The sequence below is a fragment of the Mustela nigripes genome, chromosome 6, assembly GCF_022355385.1.
Source record: "Mustela nigripes isolate SB6536 chromosome 6, MUSNIG.SB6536, whole genome shotgun sequence".
Lineage (NCBI taxonomy): Eukaryota > Metazoa > Chordata > Mammalia > Carnivora > Mustelidae > Mustela > Mustela nigripes.
In genome coordinates this window covers 79,985,836-80,007,555 of record NC_081562.1, presented here as the reverse complement: position 1 = coordinate 80,007,555, position 21,720 = coordinate 79,985,836, and the positions used below count along the sequence as shown (strand labels likewise).

The 21,720-nt window shown below is 37.9% G+C and overlaps 2 protein-coding genes across 5 annotated transcripts in view; one reads left to right on the top strand and one right to left on the bottom strand.

Annotated features, from left to right (window-relative positions):
• Positions 1 to 402: 402 nt before the first annotated feature.
• The window catches only part of TMEM117 (transmembrane protein 117), a 476,788-nt gene continuing 455,470 nt past the window's right edge, over positions 403 to 21,720 (bottom strand). For all 4 annotated transcript variants that reach the window (XM_059404805.1, XM_059404806.1, XM_059404807.1 and 1 more), the window contains 2 exons: positions 12,928 to 13,057; positions 403 to 2,136 (listed from right to left, as the gene is read on the bottom strand). In XM_059404805.1, coding sequence (XP_059260788.1) covers positions 1,490 to 2,136; positions 12,928 to 13,057 — 777 coding nt within the window. In that variant the 3' untranslated portion in view covers positions 403 to 1,489. The remainder of the gene's footprint in view (positions 2,137 to 12,927; positions 13,058 to 21,720) is intronic.
• On the top strand, positions 17,785 to 19,520 carry LOC132020660 (dnaJ homolog subfamily A member 2-like). The gene is given in 2 exon segments (XM_059404804.1): positions 17,785 to 18,765; positions 18,768 to 19,520. Coding segments are annotated over 2 exon segments (1,230 nt in total). The 5' UTR covers positions 17,785 to 17,852; the 3' UTR covers positions 19,085 to 19,520.

Here is a 21,720-nt window from a genome sequence, read left to right as displayed (position 1 = left end):
AGCAGGGGCATGGTTCCAATTGCTTAGTAAACAGTTGTAGGAAGATGTTTATTAAAGCTGGCTCTCAAGTGACAGATAAATGCATATTTCTGTTATGCATGCTAAATTCAGCATGCTGCAAGCTTAAAAGCAGATCAAAACAGGTATTTTAAAAATCATAGAGACAAAACACAGCTATGTCAGTATATGACAGAAAAATAATTTTGCCTTAAAATGTTCTCCCCTTAACCACTCATGAACATGTAATCACAATTTATGGAACAAAATTAAAAGCACATTGGGTATATTCCATTTTTTAACTCAACTGGCATCAAGTTAAAAAAAAAATTAAGTGAGCCACTGTTAAACTAAGATACAAGTGAATCCCTTTATTACAAACAAAAAACTACATCACATAATTACTGATATATAATTTGTATTTATTAATGTATGATGTTTAATTCTTAAAAAAAAAACAAAAAATGCACACACAAAACAAGTTACTGAATAGATTGTTTCATGCACATCTTTTTCTACCTCACAAGGTTCTGCTGCATGACTTTTAGAGGAGTTCCCTTATTCAGGGTTGGCATATGTTTTTCAATTTTCCTTGTCCAGAGCCATATTTACAGAAAGATGTACAAATATTGTAGATAGTAGGCTGTACAACCCTCACATGATTAAAACTTTAGTTCCTTGGTTTTCTAGTGCTTTGTGTAAATGCCAATAAATTTGAGAGTTCACCCAACTGTGCCTCTTAACCTTTGTTCTCATAGGTGAAGGGCAGGATTTTTAATCAAGTAGCAATTTATCTTTAATTAGGAAAACATAATTAGGTATTATCATCTAATTGCAATTACTGGTTGGAGAAAGCCACATTTCACAACTAGTGACCCATGCTGGATTATCGTTCTCCTAGTACTGAATTTTGAATCAGTATTTGTATTTGGCAGATAGCCAAAACAAATTCAAAGGTAATCACCAGGCCTCTATGCAATCCCACTGTCAAAGTCACAAACTCCACTGCTGAATAGGAAACAAGAGATACTTCCTAAGCCATATCTGTTGGCTATATCTGTTTCCTGCTAAGACATCAAGTGTAGATCAAAGTAATTGTATACAAAAAACCCCATGTGAAGTAGGTTTGAGGACTGTTCGACACTTCAGTTCTGGTACAGTTAAAAACAGTTTATTGTCTCAAGGCACCACTATGGTTGAACATCAGATACACGGGTAATCAGCTAATCTTCTACTATGCTGTAAAGTCAGTAAATAGCTTGTGCAATTGTGAAAAGCAATCTCTAGAGGACTGTTAGATATAAGTAGGCACGTGTATTATAATACAAATAGAAAACAATGAGTCCTAGAAAAAGCATGTTGAGCACCGTTGTGGCATTGTTTGTGTTTCTTCACCTAACACTACGTAAACTTTACATTTACAAAAGGAAAGACTAACTTTTTTAAAGTTATACTCAAGGTTGCTTTTTGTGCTATTTCCAAGTAAGTGAATCTAGTTCGTAGGTGTACTTTTCGAAGTCGTTGGGTCTGGATCAGCTTCTGTTGCACTGGTAGATTCATTCAAGTGCGAGCTTAAGTTTTCTGACGTGAGCTGGGAAGACTTGTAGACAATCTCGTTGAAGTCGGACCTGATGCAGACCAAGGGAGGGTCATTCAGTGGGTCTTCCACTGAGGCCTGTGTGTTTTCTCGAGTGAATCCCATGTCCTTGCTATGTTCTGATGGTGATTTTCTTTTCATGCGAGTGTAAGTTTTGTCTTGATTCTCCATGCCTTGCTCATTTTTCAGAAACCGTCCAAAGAACCAAATGAAGAATCCAAACCACACAAAAGCTATCAAACTTGGAACAAAAGCTAGACACTTGACATCAAGGCTAGCCCCTATGAACCTGCTGTGTAAGAACATATCTCCCTCAACATATGTCTTATTAGTCTGAGGGTTAGTGTGATTGGACCTCCATTCCCATGAAAGTTTGGTTCTGTTCAAATCCTTTAAACTTTCTGAGTCTTTCACTGTATATATCTTCTGCCCTGGGCCAATGTACTGTCCATATTCGTGAGGCTTATAAAATATCTGGTTCTTCCACATATTAAGATCCAAAATCAAGACAAGAAAGATAATTCCATAGTTAAACCATTTACCTGCATTAAAAAAAGAAAAAGAAATACTTCATATTAGTCAAAGACCTATAAAATTGCAATAGGGCTTTCTCCAATAAAATGGAGACAATGGCATACAAGTATAAATTGTTAACGTTTTAGGCCTGTTAGCAATTTTTCAAGATGGCTATGGTGCCATTAAGTGAATTGGCAAAAGATATTTCCTGATTGTATTCTAGACACATGAAAATGTGACTGTGGGACCTAGAGTCAATAATTGATGCTACATACACTAACTAGATTAAGCCTCCTTGTTTGATAGGCACCACAGCTATACTCAAATTTGATTCCATATAGATTATTCTCTAGAACATTTCAGTTAATGTTTAAAAACAAAGTTCTAATGACATTCACAGACAAGTCTAACATATGATTGAACATCTCTTACAGTTTTATAATTATGTGTAGGCAAAATATAAATCATTTTACAGTGCAAATACTGCAAATATATCAATTGAATTCACATTGTTGTTTGTAGGTGACCTGTTGATTAAACCATTAGTTGATGTGATTCAGATCAATAATTCTTGAGCATTCAAGACTTTAAAATAATTACATTAAATTCTCATTGAACAGAATCCATTTATCAGACATATAAATACAACCGAAGCTGACAAACTGCTTTAGAAGACAGGATTGGGAGAGGTTGTTAAACTACTATAATTTCTTTGTTGTATTTAAAATTTTCATACAAATAAGACATTGTTTAGAGACATATTATCTAATGATGATGAATTTTAAAATAAATTTACATCTGCAAATGAAAAGACTGTGGGGAAACTTTCAAGGGATACTAGATTCCATCTTAATTTTTCTTATAAACACAATTTATTGCAAACTTTACAGTATCAAGTGTATCATAACATAGTAGTACTCACCTCAGAGGTTTGCTATAGCAAATTAGGTGATACATATAACAGGTTCTAAAAGCTTAGTTATAAATATTATATATATATATATATATACACATACATACATATATATACATACATACATATACATATATACATATATGTATGTATATATATAATGTCAAAATTATTTTATTTTGTATTCAAACGAGAGAGAGAGAATCTTGGGCAAACTTCTTAAACCAAGAATGGTAAAAATGAATTCTGCAATATGTATTCTAACAATGTATAGCTATATAAAAATATAACTTTGTGAAGAGTTTAGGAAAGTGTTTTATCATCATTTTTACACATTTACATTGCTACTATATACAAAACTGAAGAGTTTTAATCCTGGCTCCAAAATTTACTAGCTTTGTGATCTTGGGTTAGTTGTTTAAATTTCCTAAACCTCAGTTTATTTACATGCAGAAAATACTATACTTATTAAAGCTATTAGTGTTAGTATTTCGTAAGATTATTAGATGCTAAACAGAGTGCCTGGTACATAAAAGAAACTCAGTAATTGTTACTATTATTAACATCAAAGCCTTGCCTAAGCCATGATAATGCATTTGCTTGGGAAGGTACCATTCTTCTTCATCAGGAGAATTTATGTAAACTCGCTGACTGGAAATTATGACTCTGCCTGTCCTGAAATTGTCAACCCTACAATTATTACAATCTTTGTAGAGGAAACTCTTGCTGGCATGATTTATTTCACATATCTCTCTAGAAGGTAAGTTGAAACACTGGGAATGTTGTTTCCATATATGATAAACTATAACACCTGGCACTGTTAAGTTCTAACCACTCCTGCTCTCCTGGAGTCATATCCAAAACTAAAACAGACTCTTACTAAGCATCAACCATAAAAGAAGTAAAGGATGCTCAAGCCAGAGAAATTCAGTCAAACATAAAGGAGAGCATCATTATCGAACATTTATTGTGCTCATATTAGTCTCTGTTGTGGGATGCCTTAGTAGCTGCTGAGCACAAACCTTTCTGCCTTCCAGGGAAGAATTCATAGTCTTGTTGGGGAAACAGAACAGGGCATCAACAGATAAATGATAAAAAGAGGCCACAGTGAAGAGGTGCCAGGTGAGTGATATGAACTATAAACACCAAAGATGTTGGGGAAACGGAATAAAAACTGAGGGCCGTCGAAGTATCTGCAGGAAGGATTTTGGAGGGAGTAGCAATTCATTTGGTCCCTGAAAGAAAAGGATAGAGAACAGTCTGGAAAATAGTGCATTTCTTTCAGTTTGCATTTTTATTATGCTGCAGATAAAACAGCATATGGGAAAAGATGAGGTGATATGAACGGGGTGAAAGGAGAGAGAGAAAATAATGGAGAATACTGTAGGAAGAGAAAGCAGGAGAGGAACGAGAGACAAGTGAATTGAAAAAGTTCTGAGATTCCCATCCAGTCTTAAGGAGGTAAGAGTTGATAGCTTCCATGATGGAAAGCAACCTGAGAGAGGGCTTCAGGTGCTTCCCTGTTGCAGGAGATTCATACTTTTCATCTTGCTATAAACTGCATGTGCTGTGAAGCCAGACTGTCCTTGAATCTGTATGACCGACCATCGCCTTCCTGACTCACAAAGGTCCCTCGGAGAAACCCGTACTCTCTAGGTCACTTTTATTAACTCATGAATAGGGCAGTCCCTCATAAAGTGGTCCCTGTATCTAGGGTAACCCGGTATCAGAAACCGTGATAAGCAGCATCACAGAATCAGGGAGAAGAAAGGAATGCTCAGTGAGCTTGGAGTAAGGTGCTGTTCTGGTGGGAACAGATGCTTAGAGAATGTTAACAGACAAGGAAAAAAGAAAATCAGAGTATAAGAACTGCAGTGAATGTACACTGAATAAATTAAAAAGAAACCCTGAGGATAGGAGGACCTCTTCCTCAAACTTTATGTATTATTTTCCTCCCACAAGTTGAATGGTGCTGAGTGAGTTTGACCACTACATGTTAACACTAAAGAGTCACTTTATGTTATTCTCACATGACCTGGAGTCTGGATATTTAGATGAGATGGAAGAAGAGCAAATTTAAAAAGTGTTGCTGGACGTCAGTTATTGGGTATCTTCTCCCCTCTCTGACACATCTTTACCGATCTGGGAGAGGGAGAATCACAGTCACAAAAAACTGCAGACTAGAAATCAGCAGATGAATCTCATCCTGACACTCAAGTTAAATAATACAACCTTGAGTTACCTGTTCAACCTCTCCAGACCTCAGTAGTTTTATTTTCAAATTGAGGAAACTGAACCAGATGACTTCTCGTTCTATGATTCTGTCCTCTTCCCCCAAATCCTTATACCCCTATTAGCTATGTGAATTCAATTTTTTATGCAGTGAAATAGAGAATAATATCAACATAACTACCTCAAAGGATGATTGTGAGGATAAAATGAGAAGTTACATTTGAATAAGTTCTCTAAAATATATGAAGTTTGCCCAAAAAAGTATTATTTCTTTAATTTATTTCTTCTGTGTCTTCAGTTAATATAGGATCTTGGTGATAGGGAGAGAAGAACATGTAAGGGTTTTTTTTTTTTTTTTAATTGTTGTGTTAGTCACCATACGTATAACAAAGATATATCCTAAAAGTGATCAAGTGTCTCACTTTGGATAAAATAGCAGGAATCACTGAGCACTGACATTGCTGGATAGATATAACTGAACCAGTTATCTAAGAGGACACAGCGTGTAGTTACATGTAAACATGCTTTGTGAATCAGCACATTTAACACATTGAAAATTCTTAGCAGGGGCGCTTGGGTGGCTCAGTGGGCTGAGCCTCTCTTTCAGCTTGGTTCGTGGCCTCAGGGTCCTGGGATTGAGCCCCGCATTGGGCTCTCTGCTCGGCGGGGAGCCTGCTTCCCCCCCTCTCTCTGCCTACCTCTCTGCCTACTTGTGATCTCTCTCTGTCAAATAAATAGATAAAATCTTAAAAAAAAAAAAAAAAAAGAAAGAAAGAAAATTCTTAGCAATTGGTAATTTGTCTACAACTTGCAGGAGAATGATCCTGAGAATAGGTCATTTATTATATACATAGATTTTGAAGCTAAAGTACAGGTAATAGTGTCTTCAATAGTGTCCCCTCCACAGACAAGGCCAGGTCAGGGTGGAAAGTGCAGAGGGGAGAGGACAGAGTTAGGCACGTTCGCTACTGACATCCTATTTCTTTTCTTCTGTGGATGAGGCACTGTCTATACCCCTCCCACTCCCCTGTCAAAGCTAGTCAGCTGAAACTTGAAGCTAGTAAAATGCGGAAGAAATGGCTCTTCTTACTTTTTGATTGTTTCTAGCCCGCATGACATAAACTGCTGGCCCGTTTATGCATTTGCACAGAGGAATGATGTTCATCTTTAGCTAATATCCTTCCTTCTATTTTTCCACACAGTGTTCTGTTAATTTTGTAATGCTTTCTCCTCTTTAAAAAATTACTTTTGCCCTATGAGATGTGGCAAACTGGAAAGCGAAATCATGGGAGACAACTCAGTGTCACTGTTCTCGTTTATCAAGTGAGGGGTTTGAGCTATCGATCTTTCAGGTTTCTCCCCAGCCCTAAAAATCTCTTTGGTGAATCCAGTGAGATAAACATCACCTAAAACTTAACGTTTTATGGTGAGCCAGGAAATCTCGCCATTAGGGCAAAAAAGATGGAATACACAATTTTCATGCAGAGAAAGCTTTCCTTTAAAAATTGTATATTCTGAGAAACACTGTTTTCCATAAAAAATAATTTTGAGTCCCTGAAACAACCCACATGGAACGGATATCAGACACAAAAAGGAAAAGAACAGAAATGCTCTCTTGCCATTTCCCCAGTGTGTTGTTGTGAATGTACAATCAACCATAACAAGAGGTTTAGTATTTCAGCATTAATCACAGGAGAGATTTTGCATTTCCTCCTGTTGTTTCAACTACATAGCATAATGTAAATCAGCAAGAAGGGAGGGTAAGAATCCATACATTATTTCTATTAATCTCCTTGTTGAAATAGCTCACTGTCTCCCTTAATGAGAAATCACTGCATGGTGTTGGTGGGATTACCTCTCTCTTGTATTTTGTGCCTTTAATGAATCCTATTGATTGTCAAAAATGATATTATAATGGTAATTTTATGTTTTTACATTGTGGGAGATTATAGATCCTGGGCTAGTTGGTTTTAAAAGGATTCTTCTTTAAATATCACCATCACTTAGCATAGGAAATGACAACAATTTGGGGGAAAATATAATTTTTTCAACTAAGGATAAAAGAGTATAAAGTACTGATAGTCCCATCATATAAGAAGCCTCTCATTATTCAGATTTGCAGTTATAATTTTATTTAACCCAGTAGGGTTGCCAGTTAGCATTGAGATTGAATTGTGCTGTGGGCACCTTCCTACTGAATTAGTGCCACCGCTTGGCCAGACTCTGGCCTCTGTTGCAGATACATGAAATGTATCTTTTAATACACAAAGCCTTTTAATATCCATTATGGGACCGCAAGCAAACACGTCCTTGAAATAGATAAATGTTAGATAATTACAGAAATAACTGTTTGCTCTAACAGGCTTCTTGGCCATATTCAATGTCTTTTCATTCCAGACATGAGCAGTGAAAACAGGGCTCACCAAGTTAGCATCTCTTCAAGTAACCCCTAGGTAATTTAGGGATATCTGGAAGCCACATTAGTGCTTGGGTCATAAGGAGAACATTTAGTAAATTGAAGATACTTACTAAAAAATTTATGAATTAATAGGAGCTATTTGAGTTAGTAAAGCTTCATCTTAAGACTTAAAAGCAAATGAATATACCTCCTCTAAGTGCCTCTCTTGTCATTGTCATTTCTTAAGTGGGACATAATCCAACATGATGAGTAGGGGTAGAAACTGGCGATGATACAAGGAGAGGGGAAAGCCATGGGATTATACTGAATTAGGTGACTGTTAGACTCTGACTTTCTTGAGATTAGGAATTGTATCTTGTTTATTTCTGTATTCCCCAGATCGTATTAATGCAGAAAATGTCCATTAACCAATAGGCAAATGCTGAGATAATGTGTCCAGACAAATAAGAAGTTATAGTGTTCCAAATCAAATGTGTCACAGTGACCTGGTGAATTTTAGGATACTGCTAAAATCAGATATAATCTGGAAAATTTGGAATAGAAAATGCTCATATCTTAAAGATTGTAATTCATTATATATTTCAAGTCTTTCTTCTAGCTGTAAAGACTACTCCTGAAGAGTGTGAGTTTTATAACAAAAATACTCTTATATGCACAAATGAAGACAGGACACCTCAGTTTGTACATGACAGACCAGGGACAGAAAGGGCTGACAGCCTTCAGGCAAAGCATCCATGGCCTTGAAGAAGAATAGTTCTGGACAAATCAAATGTGGGGAATTGCTGCTTCATGTAGAAATAAACATAGTTAACTCTTAGAGCTGTATAAATGTGTTGAAAATAGAAACTGCTTCAGGAAAGGTTTAGAAAAATTCACAACTGAGAGAAAAGCAAGAGGTCTTTGTGTACTTTGGATAAATTCATGATCTTTGGAGATTGTCACAGTGAGCAGGATGCATCATACTTCCCTGTTTAACAAGCCCCTTGTTAATTTTGTCGGACAGAATATTCTGGATGAACCACTGGTCTGCCCTCCCCAGCACTTCCCACGATCCGACTGGCACAGGAGAGCTCTTTAAAAAACAATCTCTGGGAACTCATTTGCCAGAAATCATACACCTATGAAAATAAAACGGAGGGTTTTATTCATTATTTTCCACACTCTTGCCATTGTAAAGCACCTGTGTCCTCACACCACTCAGGAAACTGAAATAGAACACAGACGCAATGGAGGTTTGTTTACTTCTACATTTTCCATTTTTGCCGAAAGGGTTCCCGTGGGCATCATCGTGCCAACAGTGTGAGTTCTCTCCTCACAGATGCACAGGCCTTCCTTCTGGCCTTTCCCCCAACCCCCTCCTAATTTACTCAGATGATGGCCACCAATGGGACACTTCCTTTGTCTGGCTGGGATGACAGATGGCAGAGCTTCCACCGGGATTGGCATTAATAGGACTCAGAGGAGCTTCCGAGAGTGAATTGAGAGGCCATTCCTCTCTCGCCTCCAGAGACTTAGTACATCACATTTTGAATCCATTCTTGCACTCACCTTATAGGTAAAAGGGAAGAGGCCAGAGGAGATAATTACATGGTTACATTTAGCATTTATGTTTAAGAGAAGAACAATGAGCTTGGGCTAAAAGCACCAATGTGACCTAATCATTAACAATTTATCCCCTTTGTTACTGAAGTCAAAATTCCCAGAAAAAAAATATTTTAACACACCCTTGGATAGAGATGATTTATTTTTATAAGCTGCAACCCAGCTTATAAAATGAAAGCTCATACACACTGCAGCAAACCATCTGTCAAGGGGGATCCAGATGAGCTAAACAGATGCAACAATTCAAGTCATTTCTGAAATGCATAAATAAAACTAGCATGGAATCAGGATTAGAAAATACGCAAATCCTAAATATTTTTAAAATGTCAATGGGAACTCATCAGTGTCAGATAACCCTCTACATACAGCACTCTTCATTGGAAGAGAGATTTTTTTTTTTCCTTTCTTAGCCTTCTTCTTGACTCAGTAGATAACAGTAGAGAATTCAGAATAGTGGATAAATAATAAAAGAGCCCCTTCTTAGGCTACCTAATATTTTTGAATTAAATAGGAAAACAAACTCTGGAAGGACTCTGAGAGCAAAAGCTTCAGGTAAAAGTAGTGAGAGTTTACCTAGTGCTTACCAAATGGCAGTGTTTTAAGTGCCTTGTACATATTAAATTTCACAACCCCATGGTCAAGTACCTTACTGTTCCCATTTAACAGATGAGAGAACTGAGCCTCTAAGAGGTTAAGAAGCTTGACAAGGGCCATACCAACAGTCAGTGTTGGAGCTAAAATCCAGGCACCATTTTCCATTTTCTCAGCATGCACAGAACTATTATTTCCAGAACACAGAGGAATGATAGTTGAGGCCATGGTGGGGCCATTTTGAATTGGGGAAGCCCTACCAGTCTTTGCACAGACCCTTCTAGTACAGAACAAACCCAGGCAGAGAAAGCGACAGTTGGAGCTGTCTGGGGATCCACAGGATCTCTTCCTACCCCTGACTCTGGCTTCCTCTGTGGTCACCCAGATGCTTCCCGAAATACTCTGCTTTGGGACCTCTTTTCTTGGTCCCAGCTCTGACTTTCCATCTCCTAGCAGGACTCTATCTTGTGCCTTTCTCACTAACACCTCATTTCTATTTGAATTTTCATTCTGTCCTGTGGCTTCTGATTTTTGAGTTGCATATGAACATAAAAGCTGGGATGAGAGGAATTTTGACTGTAGAAAGTATTTCTCATCAGCAGTGTTTCTCAAAGAGAGGTCCTCTGGAAGCATGCAGAGGCATCAACTGGCAACATTTAAGAGAAGCCTGGATCACAGCCTCCAGGCTGCACCTCCTATCTCAGGCATCCAGCTCTGGAGATGAGGCTAATGGATCTTTTTAACAAACTCTCCAGGTGATTCTCCTACACACTAAAATTTGAGAACCACTGATGAATATAAAGAGTTTCATGCTTAATAGCCCAGTGATAATACTATATTTACTCATCAAGAAAAGCATTGAGTTTCCACACAAAAAGCAGCAGAACTTGGAGGAGCTGGTCAAGTTAGTTTGTTCAGAGTTTGTAAGTGACTTGGAAATTTGTAGGCTACTGACAACTGAGCATATTACAGTGCAACATGTACCATGCTTTTGGAAATTTTATCTAGGTTTCCTCAGAAACAACTATCTTACAAAGTCAGATAAAGAGGCCATTCACAGGAGACTAGCTGCTACTGGAGGGTGTCCCCAGCCACATATTCAGGGATTAACAGACTTAAGAGAGTAACAGAACAAAATGAGAGAGGAACAGTCCAGACTTTCTTCAGCCTCCAAACCTGCCACCATTTTCCTAGAATTTTTTAACACGGATCTGGAGAGGCACACAATCATCCTACCACAAAATGGGGTTTAAATTGTTTATGGTGGAACTCTTCACCCCATGGCCCCGCTGTACTCTATTGGCTTCCCCTGTGGCTCTCCAGCACCAAGGAGCAGTTTCCAATAACCATCACCTGGGAGCGCTCTTCCAAAGTCCCATTCCCTGGCCTCTGCCCAGACTTCTTGAGTTGGAGCTATTAGGAATCAGGCCCAAACATGTGTAATCTATAGATACGTATCTTGAATGATATAATTATCAGCATCATTTGGCAAACACTGCATCAAAACCTTAACTACAATATATTTCCACCTTCTCACACACTTTATTAATGTGCAGTCTCCATTACAAGAACTTAGCCAGTCTTCTTCCTTTTAAGTTTCTAGAAAACAATACTTGTAAGAATAAAGGTTTTAGCTCAACTGCATAGGAGGCTTTATCTCAAAGCTAATTACCCTGAAGCTTTAAGGACTCCTGTAAGCATGTCCTTCTTCCAAGGCACTTAAAATAATTTTTAGTCATAATTTTGCTTTTATATTCTTAGAGCATTCCAACTTGGGTAAACTCTGGGCACCAGAGAACCTGAACCTGTCCCTATCCATAAATGATAGCATATATGACTAAGCCCTGCCAAATAGCCCCAAATTAAATATTTTTAATAGCTTGGGGTTTTTTTTTTTTTCTTCTTACCAATGCGTTCCTATTCTGAATATTCAGAATAGGAATATTCAGCCCCCCTTTAACCTGATACTGTGCACTGCAGCAGTATATTTTTGACGAGGGTTCCGATATTCATTCAGAGACAATATTAGTGCCATGATGGCCTGGGACAAGAGCTGATTGCAGGAACAGATGGTCCAGGCAAAAGCCCACCCAGAGGGATACGATGATGCCATGTGTGTGAGAGCTGTTTGAGAAGTCCGAGAGGGTAGCATGCTTCAGAGATTAAGTGGGGACTCTGAAACCACACTATGTGACCTGAACTCAAATTGATTGATTTACCCAGTGAATTTAATAGATGGGTCTCATTCATTTTAAATAGGAAAAGAAACCTGCTGCATCTTCCCTATTCATGAGCTCATTCTCCAATTTAGGAAGGTCGCTTCATGCTCAAAGCGAAAACCAGCCTTCAAGTTGGGAAGCAAAGGTTTTTTGCAGGACTCAGATGTTCACGTTTTCTGTGCTTGGGCTATTTTTACTCAGCAGCACAGACGGTAGGGTAAGCACAGATTTCTTCAGCAGTTTTTATTTTAGCAGGTGTGGGATCCTAAGCCATTGTCCTTAACACACACACACACACACACACACACACAAACACATGCACACATTCACTTCGTGCATTTGAACAGCTTGGGAACTAACACCATCCTTTATGTGATCGTTTGGCTGTCTGCTTCTGGTTAGGGGAAAAAAGGTATAAAACATAACTTTAGGAAGACCTTTTTCAGATGAGAATGACTGAGATGTCATGAAGGAATATTATGATAAATCATATCAGAGCCATTTCAAAAAAAGGGCATCTCTGCAAATGAAAGATCCTCACCAGTCTGAGGATCTGCAAGAGACATACCCGAGAGAAACATGAGCTCTGCCACAGAAGGAGGTTTTGATCAAATGAGAAGTGGCCTAACCCCTAAAGGCATAGGGTCTGATTGGTACTCTAGGGTACCACTCTTCCAATCTCAGCAGGAATTGAGGGGTCCTGGAATCAAGCCCCACATCGGGCTCTCTGCTCAGCGGGGAGCCTGATTCCCTCTCTCTCTCTCTCTGCCTGCCTCTCTGCCTTCTTGTGATCTCTGTCAAATAAATAAAATCTTAAAAAAAAAATAAAGTTACAGCATACCTGTTATGTGAATACGATATTCCTCCTTGAAGATCTTTTGGAAGAAAGGAATCTTGAACTGCATGTGGGGAGTGTGTAATCCAGGAAGATTTACATCAACATCTCCCATAAAATGTGGGAATTCCCAGTCCTGTCAAAGAAGATCAACATAAAGACATATTTGTGATTTGTTTCATTCCTAAGCAGCAAAATACCAAAATTGACTTTTTATAAGCACTTATTTTAAAATCATTTAAATGCAGCAAGCTGTTAGATGTATCTGTTTCATTCTGTGATGGTTATTTTATGTACATTCGGTAGTTGTGTGCATCAAAATCAAAATTAAGTCATAACTTACATCCTCAGATTTTCTCTTTAATGTTGTAGTAAGAAACCAATATAGAATTGATTTGCATCTATACGTGTTTATCTCTTTCATTCTGGAAAACTGATCTTAAATTTTTATAAGAAGGAAGTGATCCATATTTTATAATATGTGGTAATTCGGTTATATTTTGTTTCACTACCTTTAAAAAATATGAACCCCATAATATTGTGTTTTGTGTAAGAAGACAAAGTAAAGAGAGTCTAATTCACTTAAGTTTCTCAAGTCATATCCAAGGGACTTTTATTAATCATCTCTGCTAGTAACTACATGGAGTGGAAAAATGCCAAAGACTCCTGTTCTGTTCTCTTGTAATTTAGCATCAATTTGAACCAAAATGATGGAGGGCCTGACATGCTAGCATGAGAGATGAACAATGAATTAATTCCCAAATTGTCTTAGTTATTTTCTTGTTATAAGGCAAGATCAGGAGGGATGACCCTCCTTCTCATAAGGAAGGGAAACAGTTGCAAATGAGGATATTTTTAGGTGTCTCATCCGCTCTTCACTTTTGGGTACAGCACCAAAGTTCACAGCTAGCATGTAAAGAAAAAAAAAAAAAAGACTAAATATGAAAAAACATTTGTGGTGGATCCACAGGCATTAATACACTTATTTCTGCTTTTAATAACTAAATAATCACTAAAAATTATCAGTCCTATATTTAGTGAACTTCTTTTAAAAATATTGAAAAAGTGATGAAATACGAATTTCAGATTTCAATATATTATTTCAATTTAAAAAGTAAGTTTCTCCAAGACTTCTGTATATTCAGCTGATACAGATGTGCCAATGATAAAGTGCCTGAACATCATAGGAGTGTCCATGTCCATTCCATTCCCCTTATTTATTAATTATTTACTTTTTTTTTTTTCGTTTTTTGAGAGAGAGAGAAAGCAGGTGGGGGGACGGCGGGGGCAGAGGGAGAGGAAGAGAATCTCAAGCAGGCCCTTTGCCCAGCAAGAAGCCCAACACGGACTCGATCTCATGACCCAGAGATCATGACCTGAGCGGAAATCAAGAGTCAGAGACATAATCCATTGGGCCACGTTGGCACCTCACCACTACCCTATCTGCTGAGAATTCTGACCAAGGGGGAATAGGTTTCAGAGGAAAGGAACCTATGAAAGTAACCAGGTAACTTTTCAATGTCTGTTAATTTCATGATCTATGGATCATTCCAAACTGCTAATAAGAAATTCTTAAAGACACAAAAAGAAAAATGAAATGATACCACATCATCTTTTTCTATTGCAGATAACTAGTTGGTCTCACCTCTCCTTGTTTTTCAGACCTCAGCAGTAAATTAGACATGTAATTTGGAAAATTCAGAAAACTCAAAACATAAGCTGGATAATTTAGAACATTTTGATTTAAAATATTAGTAGGAAATAAATTGGCAGTAATACTCGTAAATTATTGCATTTTTAAAAAATGCATTTTCCTTGGGGCGCCTAGGTGTCTCAGTGGGTTAAAGCCTCTGCCTTTAGCTCAGGTCATGATCCCAGGGTCCTGGGATCGAGTCCCGCATTGGGCTCTCTGCTCAGCAGGGAGCCTGCTTCCTCCTTTCTCTCTGCCTGCCTCTCTGACTATTTGTAATCTCTATCAAATAAATAATAGAATCTTTAAAAATAAAAAAAATAAAAATGCATTTTCTTTTATTTTTCATCAATACCTTGTTCTTCTTATGTTACTTGAAATATTCTTGGTAAGAGAATTGGAATTGGGGGCACCTGAGTGGCTCAGTGGCTTAAGCCTCTGCCTTCGGCTCAGGTCATGGTCTCAGGGTCCTGAGATCGAGTCCCATATTGGGCTCTCTGCTCAGCGGGGAGCCTGCTTGCCTCTCTCTCTCTGCCTGCCTCTCTGCCTACTTGTGATCTCTCTCTGTCAAATAAATAAATAAAATTAAAAAAAAAAAGAATTGGAATTGAATTTGGTCTTTTGTTAAAATATAACTGACATCTCCCATGAAAAATTATGCTTGACACATAAAAGGACTGATAACCAGAGTATCTTTCACTTGCCCTAGATAACACAGAGCATTACCAACAGAGCAATTCTCTTTTTTTATTTCTTGGTTTACAAAAGAGAATACTTCTTGGTAGTAATTGGGCAAATATACTTAGTGTTCCTTCTTTTTGGAAATATATTCTTGGACTACTCTCATTTAGCTTTTTATTCCATGAAATGAAATTTTTCTACTAGGTATGAAATTGGTTTTAGTTTGAAAGTGATCTCTAGAGATTTCTCATAGAATGAGATAAAAACTTGATTCACGAAAAAATAGTTCCTCAATGATTTCCCACCTATAGTTGGAGAAAGAAAGATGAATTAAGGAAATAGAGTGCAGGCAAATGAGAAGAGAAAGTCTTGCTCCTTATCTGGAGAACGGTGTTACTTTTTTTTCTTATTTTTTTCCCTGTTAAAGAGGTCATCAGTTTAGGGAGTTTGGGGGAATCTGTGATAGAAGTAGCTGGTGTCTAGTAAGAAAAGTTTTTGGAGAGAGGATTAATAATAATAAAAAAAAAGACACTACATTCTCTTAGAGTTATCGTTCTACATTATTTTTTTATAATCACCATATTTTGGTTTTCCTTAGTCTTGGACTCCCTGTCCCCCTCCTTCTCTCTCTGTTAGTCCAGTGTTAGTACTTCAATTCCTACTCTGCATACTTCTCCAGACTCATTATTGGGTTAGTGTAAACTCTGACCACACTTGGCTTAGATTGGAATGCTAATAATAAATGCTTCCATTTGCAGGAAGTGCAAAGCTTGTCTTCATGGACAGGGGTATCTGAGGCTGATGACACCCCAAGTATTTACTTAAAGGAGGTAAAAGGGGAAGGGGATGGAGTTCTGAATCTCCCTAGGTGTCAGACTCTTCATCTAAAAATTGGGGTTAAATATAGTAACTTCACAGGCTCCTTGGGAAGATGAGATAATGCTTGGACAGCAGTGAGCAGGGGCTGGAGACAGAGGAAAGAGACAGGGAAATGGCCAACAACCATGGCTGGTTTCCCCACATGATCCCAAGGTCAAGTTTATCCTACGAATGAAACAGAGGAAGCAGATGGGTCTGTTTTCAGAATCACATGTAAAGCTGGTTCCAGGTCCCGGTGAAAAGCTTGGATACAAATGTCATGAGAATCATGGCTTTCTTTCCTGCTGCATAAATGTAAAATATGTATTTTGAACAAGATCAAAATGTTAAGAGAATGACAAGGCAAGATGTGTTTAGCTACTAAGATCACAGTAGATATAAGTTAATACTGTGCCTATTATGAAATGTGCATTTATTTTGTTCTTCAAGAAATGTTATCAATATTTAGTAATTCAAAGTGGCCTTCTTTCTGTTATTAAATCTAACAATCACTATAGAAGTCTGTCACATTTGTGGTTCAGTGAGGTGAGAATTATTTCAGCATATCAGGTCATAGTATCATAGTATAACATGCTACTCCAGTTCTCCTCAGTTCATGGTGATGAACAGACTTCCAACTTTGTATATTGCTTCATATAAGAAATAGTTAATTTACATTCAGATGGGCATATTTCCTATATCAGTATAAATGAGCAGTGCCATGGTATATATCTAAGCTTATTTCTTATATACTATGGCTTACTCTGCCTATAGCAATAAAAATCGCATTTGGACACATGTAATTTGGACTAAGGCGTCCAAATCTGATTCTGTCCAAATGCAGCCCTATCATTCATGGACCACATTTGGACAGAATTTTAAGGCAGCATTCAGTATATAGGCAAAATGGTCTCGGGATATGCTGGATTCACCATTCCCTCATGTTTTCTCATTGAGACGCATACCTTGGGGCCAAGAAAAAGAAGTTGGTACTATGCGGAGGAACTCAAGCTTGAAACCAACAATGTTTTGAATTCCCCAACTAGCATTCAATTTTCCAAATCAAATGAAGAGACCTCATTTCTATATAGAAAAGTGCTAGAGGATAAAAATGTGATAACACTGATTGCTCTACCCCACAAAACTAAAGCCACAGTATCAGGACAAAAGTTATATTTTGTGGGGGGGCAAATATTGGTCACCTGCTTTTTTAGGAAATTAAGAGATAGATTAGGTTAGATTTTACTGGAGTATTGATAACCATTTAGAATAGAACTGACTATAGATTTTTAAATGTTAATAAAAAGTAGCAACAGTTTTCAATGGAGTAAGTTATATATCTCCTCTTTAGAAGCATTAGATTTAGCTTAAAATGCTTTCAAAAGCAAACTACAGATATGCTCTGTTTTCTGTTTGTTAATCTCTGTTTCTCCTATTTCAAAAACAGATTTAGTCCCATGAATATCAGAATATCAGTTGACCAAAAATTTCCCCAGCTGGTAAATGTCCTTAGCTTTTCTATGTTAGCAAGCATCCCAGCAATAGGATTTTAGGAGCCATGGTGGCCTCTAGAATTGTACTCCTGTCTGGGCGATATTATGGTTTCTTATTAAGAATCTCAGGTGTCGGACGCCGCTGTGGGCCTGGCTGCGCTCCGTCTGCTCCGTCGCTTACTTTCCTAAGCGCTGCCCTGCCGGCCGCCATGGCAAACGTGGCCGACACCAAGCTGTACGACATCCTGGGCGTCCCGCCCGGCGCCAGCGAGAACGAGCTAAAGAAGGCATACAGAAAGTTAGCCAAGGAATACCATCCTGATAAGAATCCAAATGCTGGTGACAAATTCAAAGAAATCAGTTTTGCATATGAAGTACTGTCAAATCCTGAGAAGCGTGAATTATATGACAGATATGGAGAACAAGGTCTTCGGGAAGGTAGCGGTGGAGGTGGTGGCATGGATGATATTTTCTCTCACATTTTTGGTGGGGGATTGTTCGGCTTCACGGGCAATCAGAGTAGAAGTCGAAATGGCAGAAGAAGAGGAGAAGACATGATGCATCCACTTAAAGTGTCTTTAGAAGATCTGTATAATGGCAAGACAACCAAACTACAACTTAGCAAGAATGCACTCTGTAGTGCATGCAGTGGCCAAGGCGGAAAGTATGGAGCTGTTCAGAAGTGCAGTGCTTGTCGAGGTCGAGGTGTACGCATCATGATCAGACAGCTGGCTCCAGGAATGGTACAACAGATGCAGTCTGTGTGTTCTGATTGTAATGGAGAAGGAGAGGTAATTAATGAAAAGGACCGCTGTAAAAAATGTGAAGGGAAGAAGGTGATTAAAGAAGTCAAGATTCTTGAAGTCCACGTAGACAAAGGCATGAAACATGGACAGAGAATTACATTCACTGGGGAAGCAGATCAGGCCCCAGGAGTGGAACCAGGAGACATTGTACTTTTGCTACAAGAGAAGGAACATGAGGTGTTCCAGAGAGATGGGAATGATTTGCACATGACATATAAAATAGGACTTGTTGAAGCACTGTGTGGATTTCAGTTCACATTTAAGCACCTTGATGGACGTCAGATTGTGGTAAAATACCCCCCTGGAAAAGTAATTGTTGTGTCCGTGTAGCTCGAGGGAAAGGAATGCCACAGTATCGTAATCCCTTTGAAAAAGGTGATCTTTACATAAAGTTTGATGTGCAGTTTCCTGAAAACAACTGGATCAACCCAGACAAGCTTTCTGAACTAGAAGATCTTCTGCCATCTAGACCAGAAGTTCCAAACATAATTGGAGACACAGAGGAGGTAGAGCTTCAAGAATTTGATAGCACTTGGGGCTCGGGAGGTGGTCAGAGGCGTGAAGCCTATAATGATAGCTCTGATGAAGAAAGCAGCAGCCATCATGGGCCAGGAGTGCAATGTGCCCATCAGTAAACTCTGCAAACAAATTGCACAGGTGGATTTTCTTTCCACATTTGCCCGGTTTGCTTTCAGCGATCCAGCTGGAGTGTCTGGTCAGTCCAGATGAACTGATGGACATCTGTTGGTCTATGTGTAACTTTAAAAATTGGTATAGTATCTACAGAGTGTATAATTTAAACTAACCACAAAGCTTTACATCTTCATTTTGACTGTTCTGTAGCAGAATAAAGCACTTGAAAGGAAATAAGACTCCCTTTCACACATGGGTTATAAGTTTCAGTCCTGGTATCCATGCTTGATTTTTATCAGTTTTGTGTAGATTTTATGTTTCATATTTTAAATCCAAATCCCACATTGTAAAGTTTGTGTACAATTTGTCCTGAAGCTTTGTGTTTGGCTGCACCTGCGTAAGCTGCTACAAATAGAATAAAGAATTTCATAGCCTGTATCTATCATTTAGATGCATGGAAAAATGGGCTTTGCACACAATGGGTTTGGAGCTGACTGGGAACAATGGAAAAAAATAACATTAGCTGTGGTTGTAAAGTCCCCTCCACTTTTTTTTTTTTTTTTACCATCTTGTGAAAGGTTTCTGAAACTCGATAATAAAAAGCAGTTGGTATAAATTAAAAAAAAAAAAAGAATCTCAGGTGTCTGATTTCTTTCAATTCTATCGTTCTTCTAATTGGCAAAATTGCTGTGGTATCACTTGGTTGAGTAGCTGACTAAATCCCTGAAAACACTGACATATAGTAAATTTTGCTTATTTGTTTTTTCCATGCCTGCCTCTCCCATTGGAACATAAGCTCTAGGGAGCTTACAGAAGTTTCCCCCTCTTTGTTCACTGGTCTATTGCCCAGACCTGAAATAGTGCTTAGCATCTAGTGAGAATTCAAAAATTTGTTGAACTGATGAATGTAACTCTCTGAAAGTTAAACATGCACAAGAGTCCCCTTTTTGGCTTCATGTAAATGATAACACAGAATGGATTTAGGTAAACAGAGGCAACACAAGAAGTACCCGTTTTTGTGAATAATATTACACATCAATCTGAGACTCATTATTATGAACAAAAAATTGGTTGTTTTTCTTTCCCTATAAACTAGGTATAGTTCAGTCATATGGAGGGTAACCCAAAGATTAAACCATTTGCCAAAAATCCCAGAAGACGGGAGACAGTGGATAATTACAGAAAGAAAGTTGTCAAATGTACATATTATGAGATGAGTTAATGTTTGGGGAGTTACCAAAAATGCTTGTTGCGATGATCCAAGATACTCTTTTAAGTTATCGTATTTATATTTAGTAAATTAAAGAAACTCATGAGACACATCCAATCTAGTCCAAGAACCAAAAAACTGATATAAACCAACATGTGATTAAACAAAACAGGATAGAGGGTCATTTCCCATGGTGGGTGATGAACAAAAGTGAAATACCAGAAGGTTACTCAGATGCCCTTTGACAAATACCTTTTTCTTATATGTTTTTCCTTCATTTTCTCTTAATAGTTACTATTTTTCCCCTCAAGGGCAAATGAATTCTATAACATTTTGAAGTTTTCTTTCAGGAGGCTATTTTAAAAATTTATATGCTATTTAAAAAATTTTAAAAATTTAAAATCTTTAAGGAAAAATCTTGGCTTTCTGGTTGAAGTAAGCTTTTGTCAACAAGCAGTAGATGGAGATGGCAGATCTCATTCATCGCTAGAACAAATCCCAAGTCAGACTGTAGACCCTTACTTAAAATGTTTAAAGAACTTGACTCTTTCATGTGTTTTTGTATATTCAAAGATACCAATTAACTCTCAAAGTGTTGCCCAAACAATCTAATTTATCCTAAGGGCCTATTTTGTAATGTTATTTAATGTATTTTCTTCATCGATGATCTTCCTTACTTCCAAAGGCCAATAAGAATTTTCCAGGCTAATTTTAAAGCCAACACACTTCAGTGAGATGAAATGGTGGTTTAATGCAGGTAGAAGAGGTAAATAAGTCAATCCCAGAGTAGATTTGAGAAGTAAGTATAGTTTTTGTTACTTTTAAAGGACTCTACTATGAGGTTCTGGCAAAACAGCAGTTAGTTTTCCAAAGCTTTATTAAGTCTATACCCTTTGAAAGCCTTAAAGCACCAAGATGGAAGGGTGTTTGATGAAATGCATGGGGCCTCATTAACAGAGGTCCGGCTTTGGCAGACTGGTGTGATGAAGAACAAAATAAAAATCAGTCTTGCAACTGTTTACAGCTACTAGAAATGCATCATGTGGCATCTAGGAATAATGGGAAATCAATATCCCTCACTAGAGCAATAGAGTTCACCAGTACACAAGAGAGAGTACTTGACTTCTTAGAGACTCCTCTGTGGGGGGATGGAAAGAACCAAACCCCTTGCCTAGACAACTTGCTGATAACCAAAGTTAGCACATGGTCTAAAGAAGCACATTGTTATAACTCGTAATAAGTCCTTTTGGATGAAATCTTCCATCAGTTACCAAAGAACATGACTTGCTTTGCACTTCTTAAGAACAATGAATATTCACTACATAATAGATTGGCGTATTATTTTACTTAAAGGAGAGCTCCTAATAACTCCTTTTCTCCTTGTAAGGGAAGACAGAAATCTAGTGGAAGTTCTTAGACAACACACTT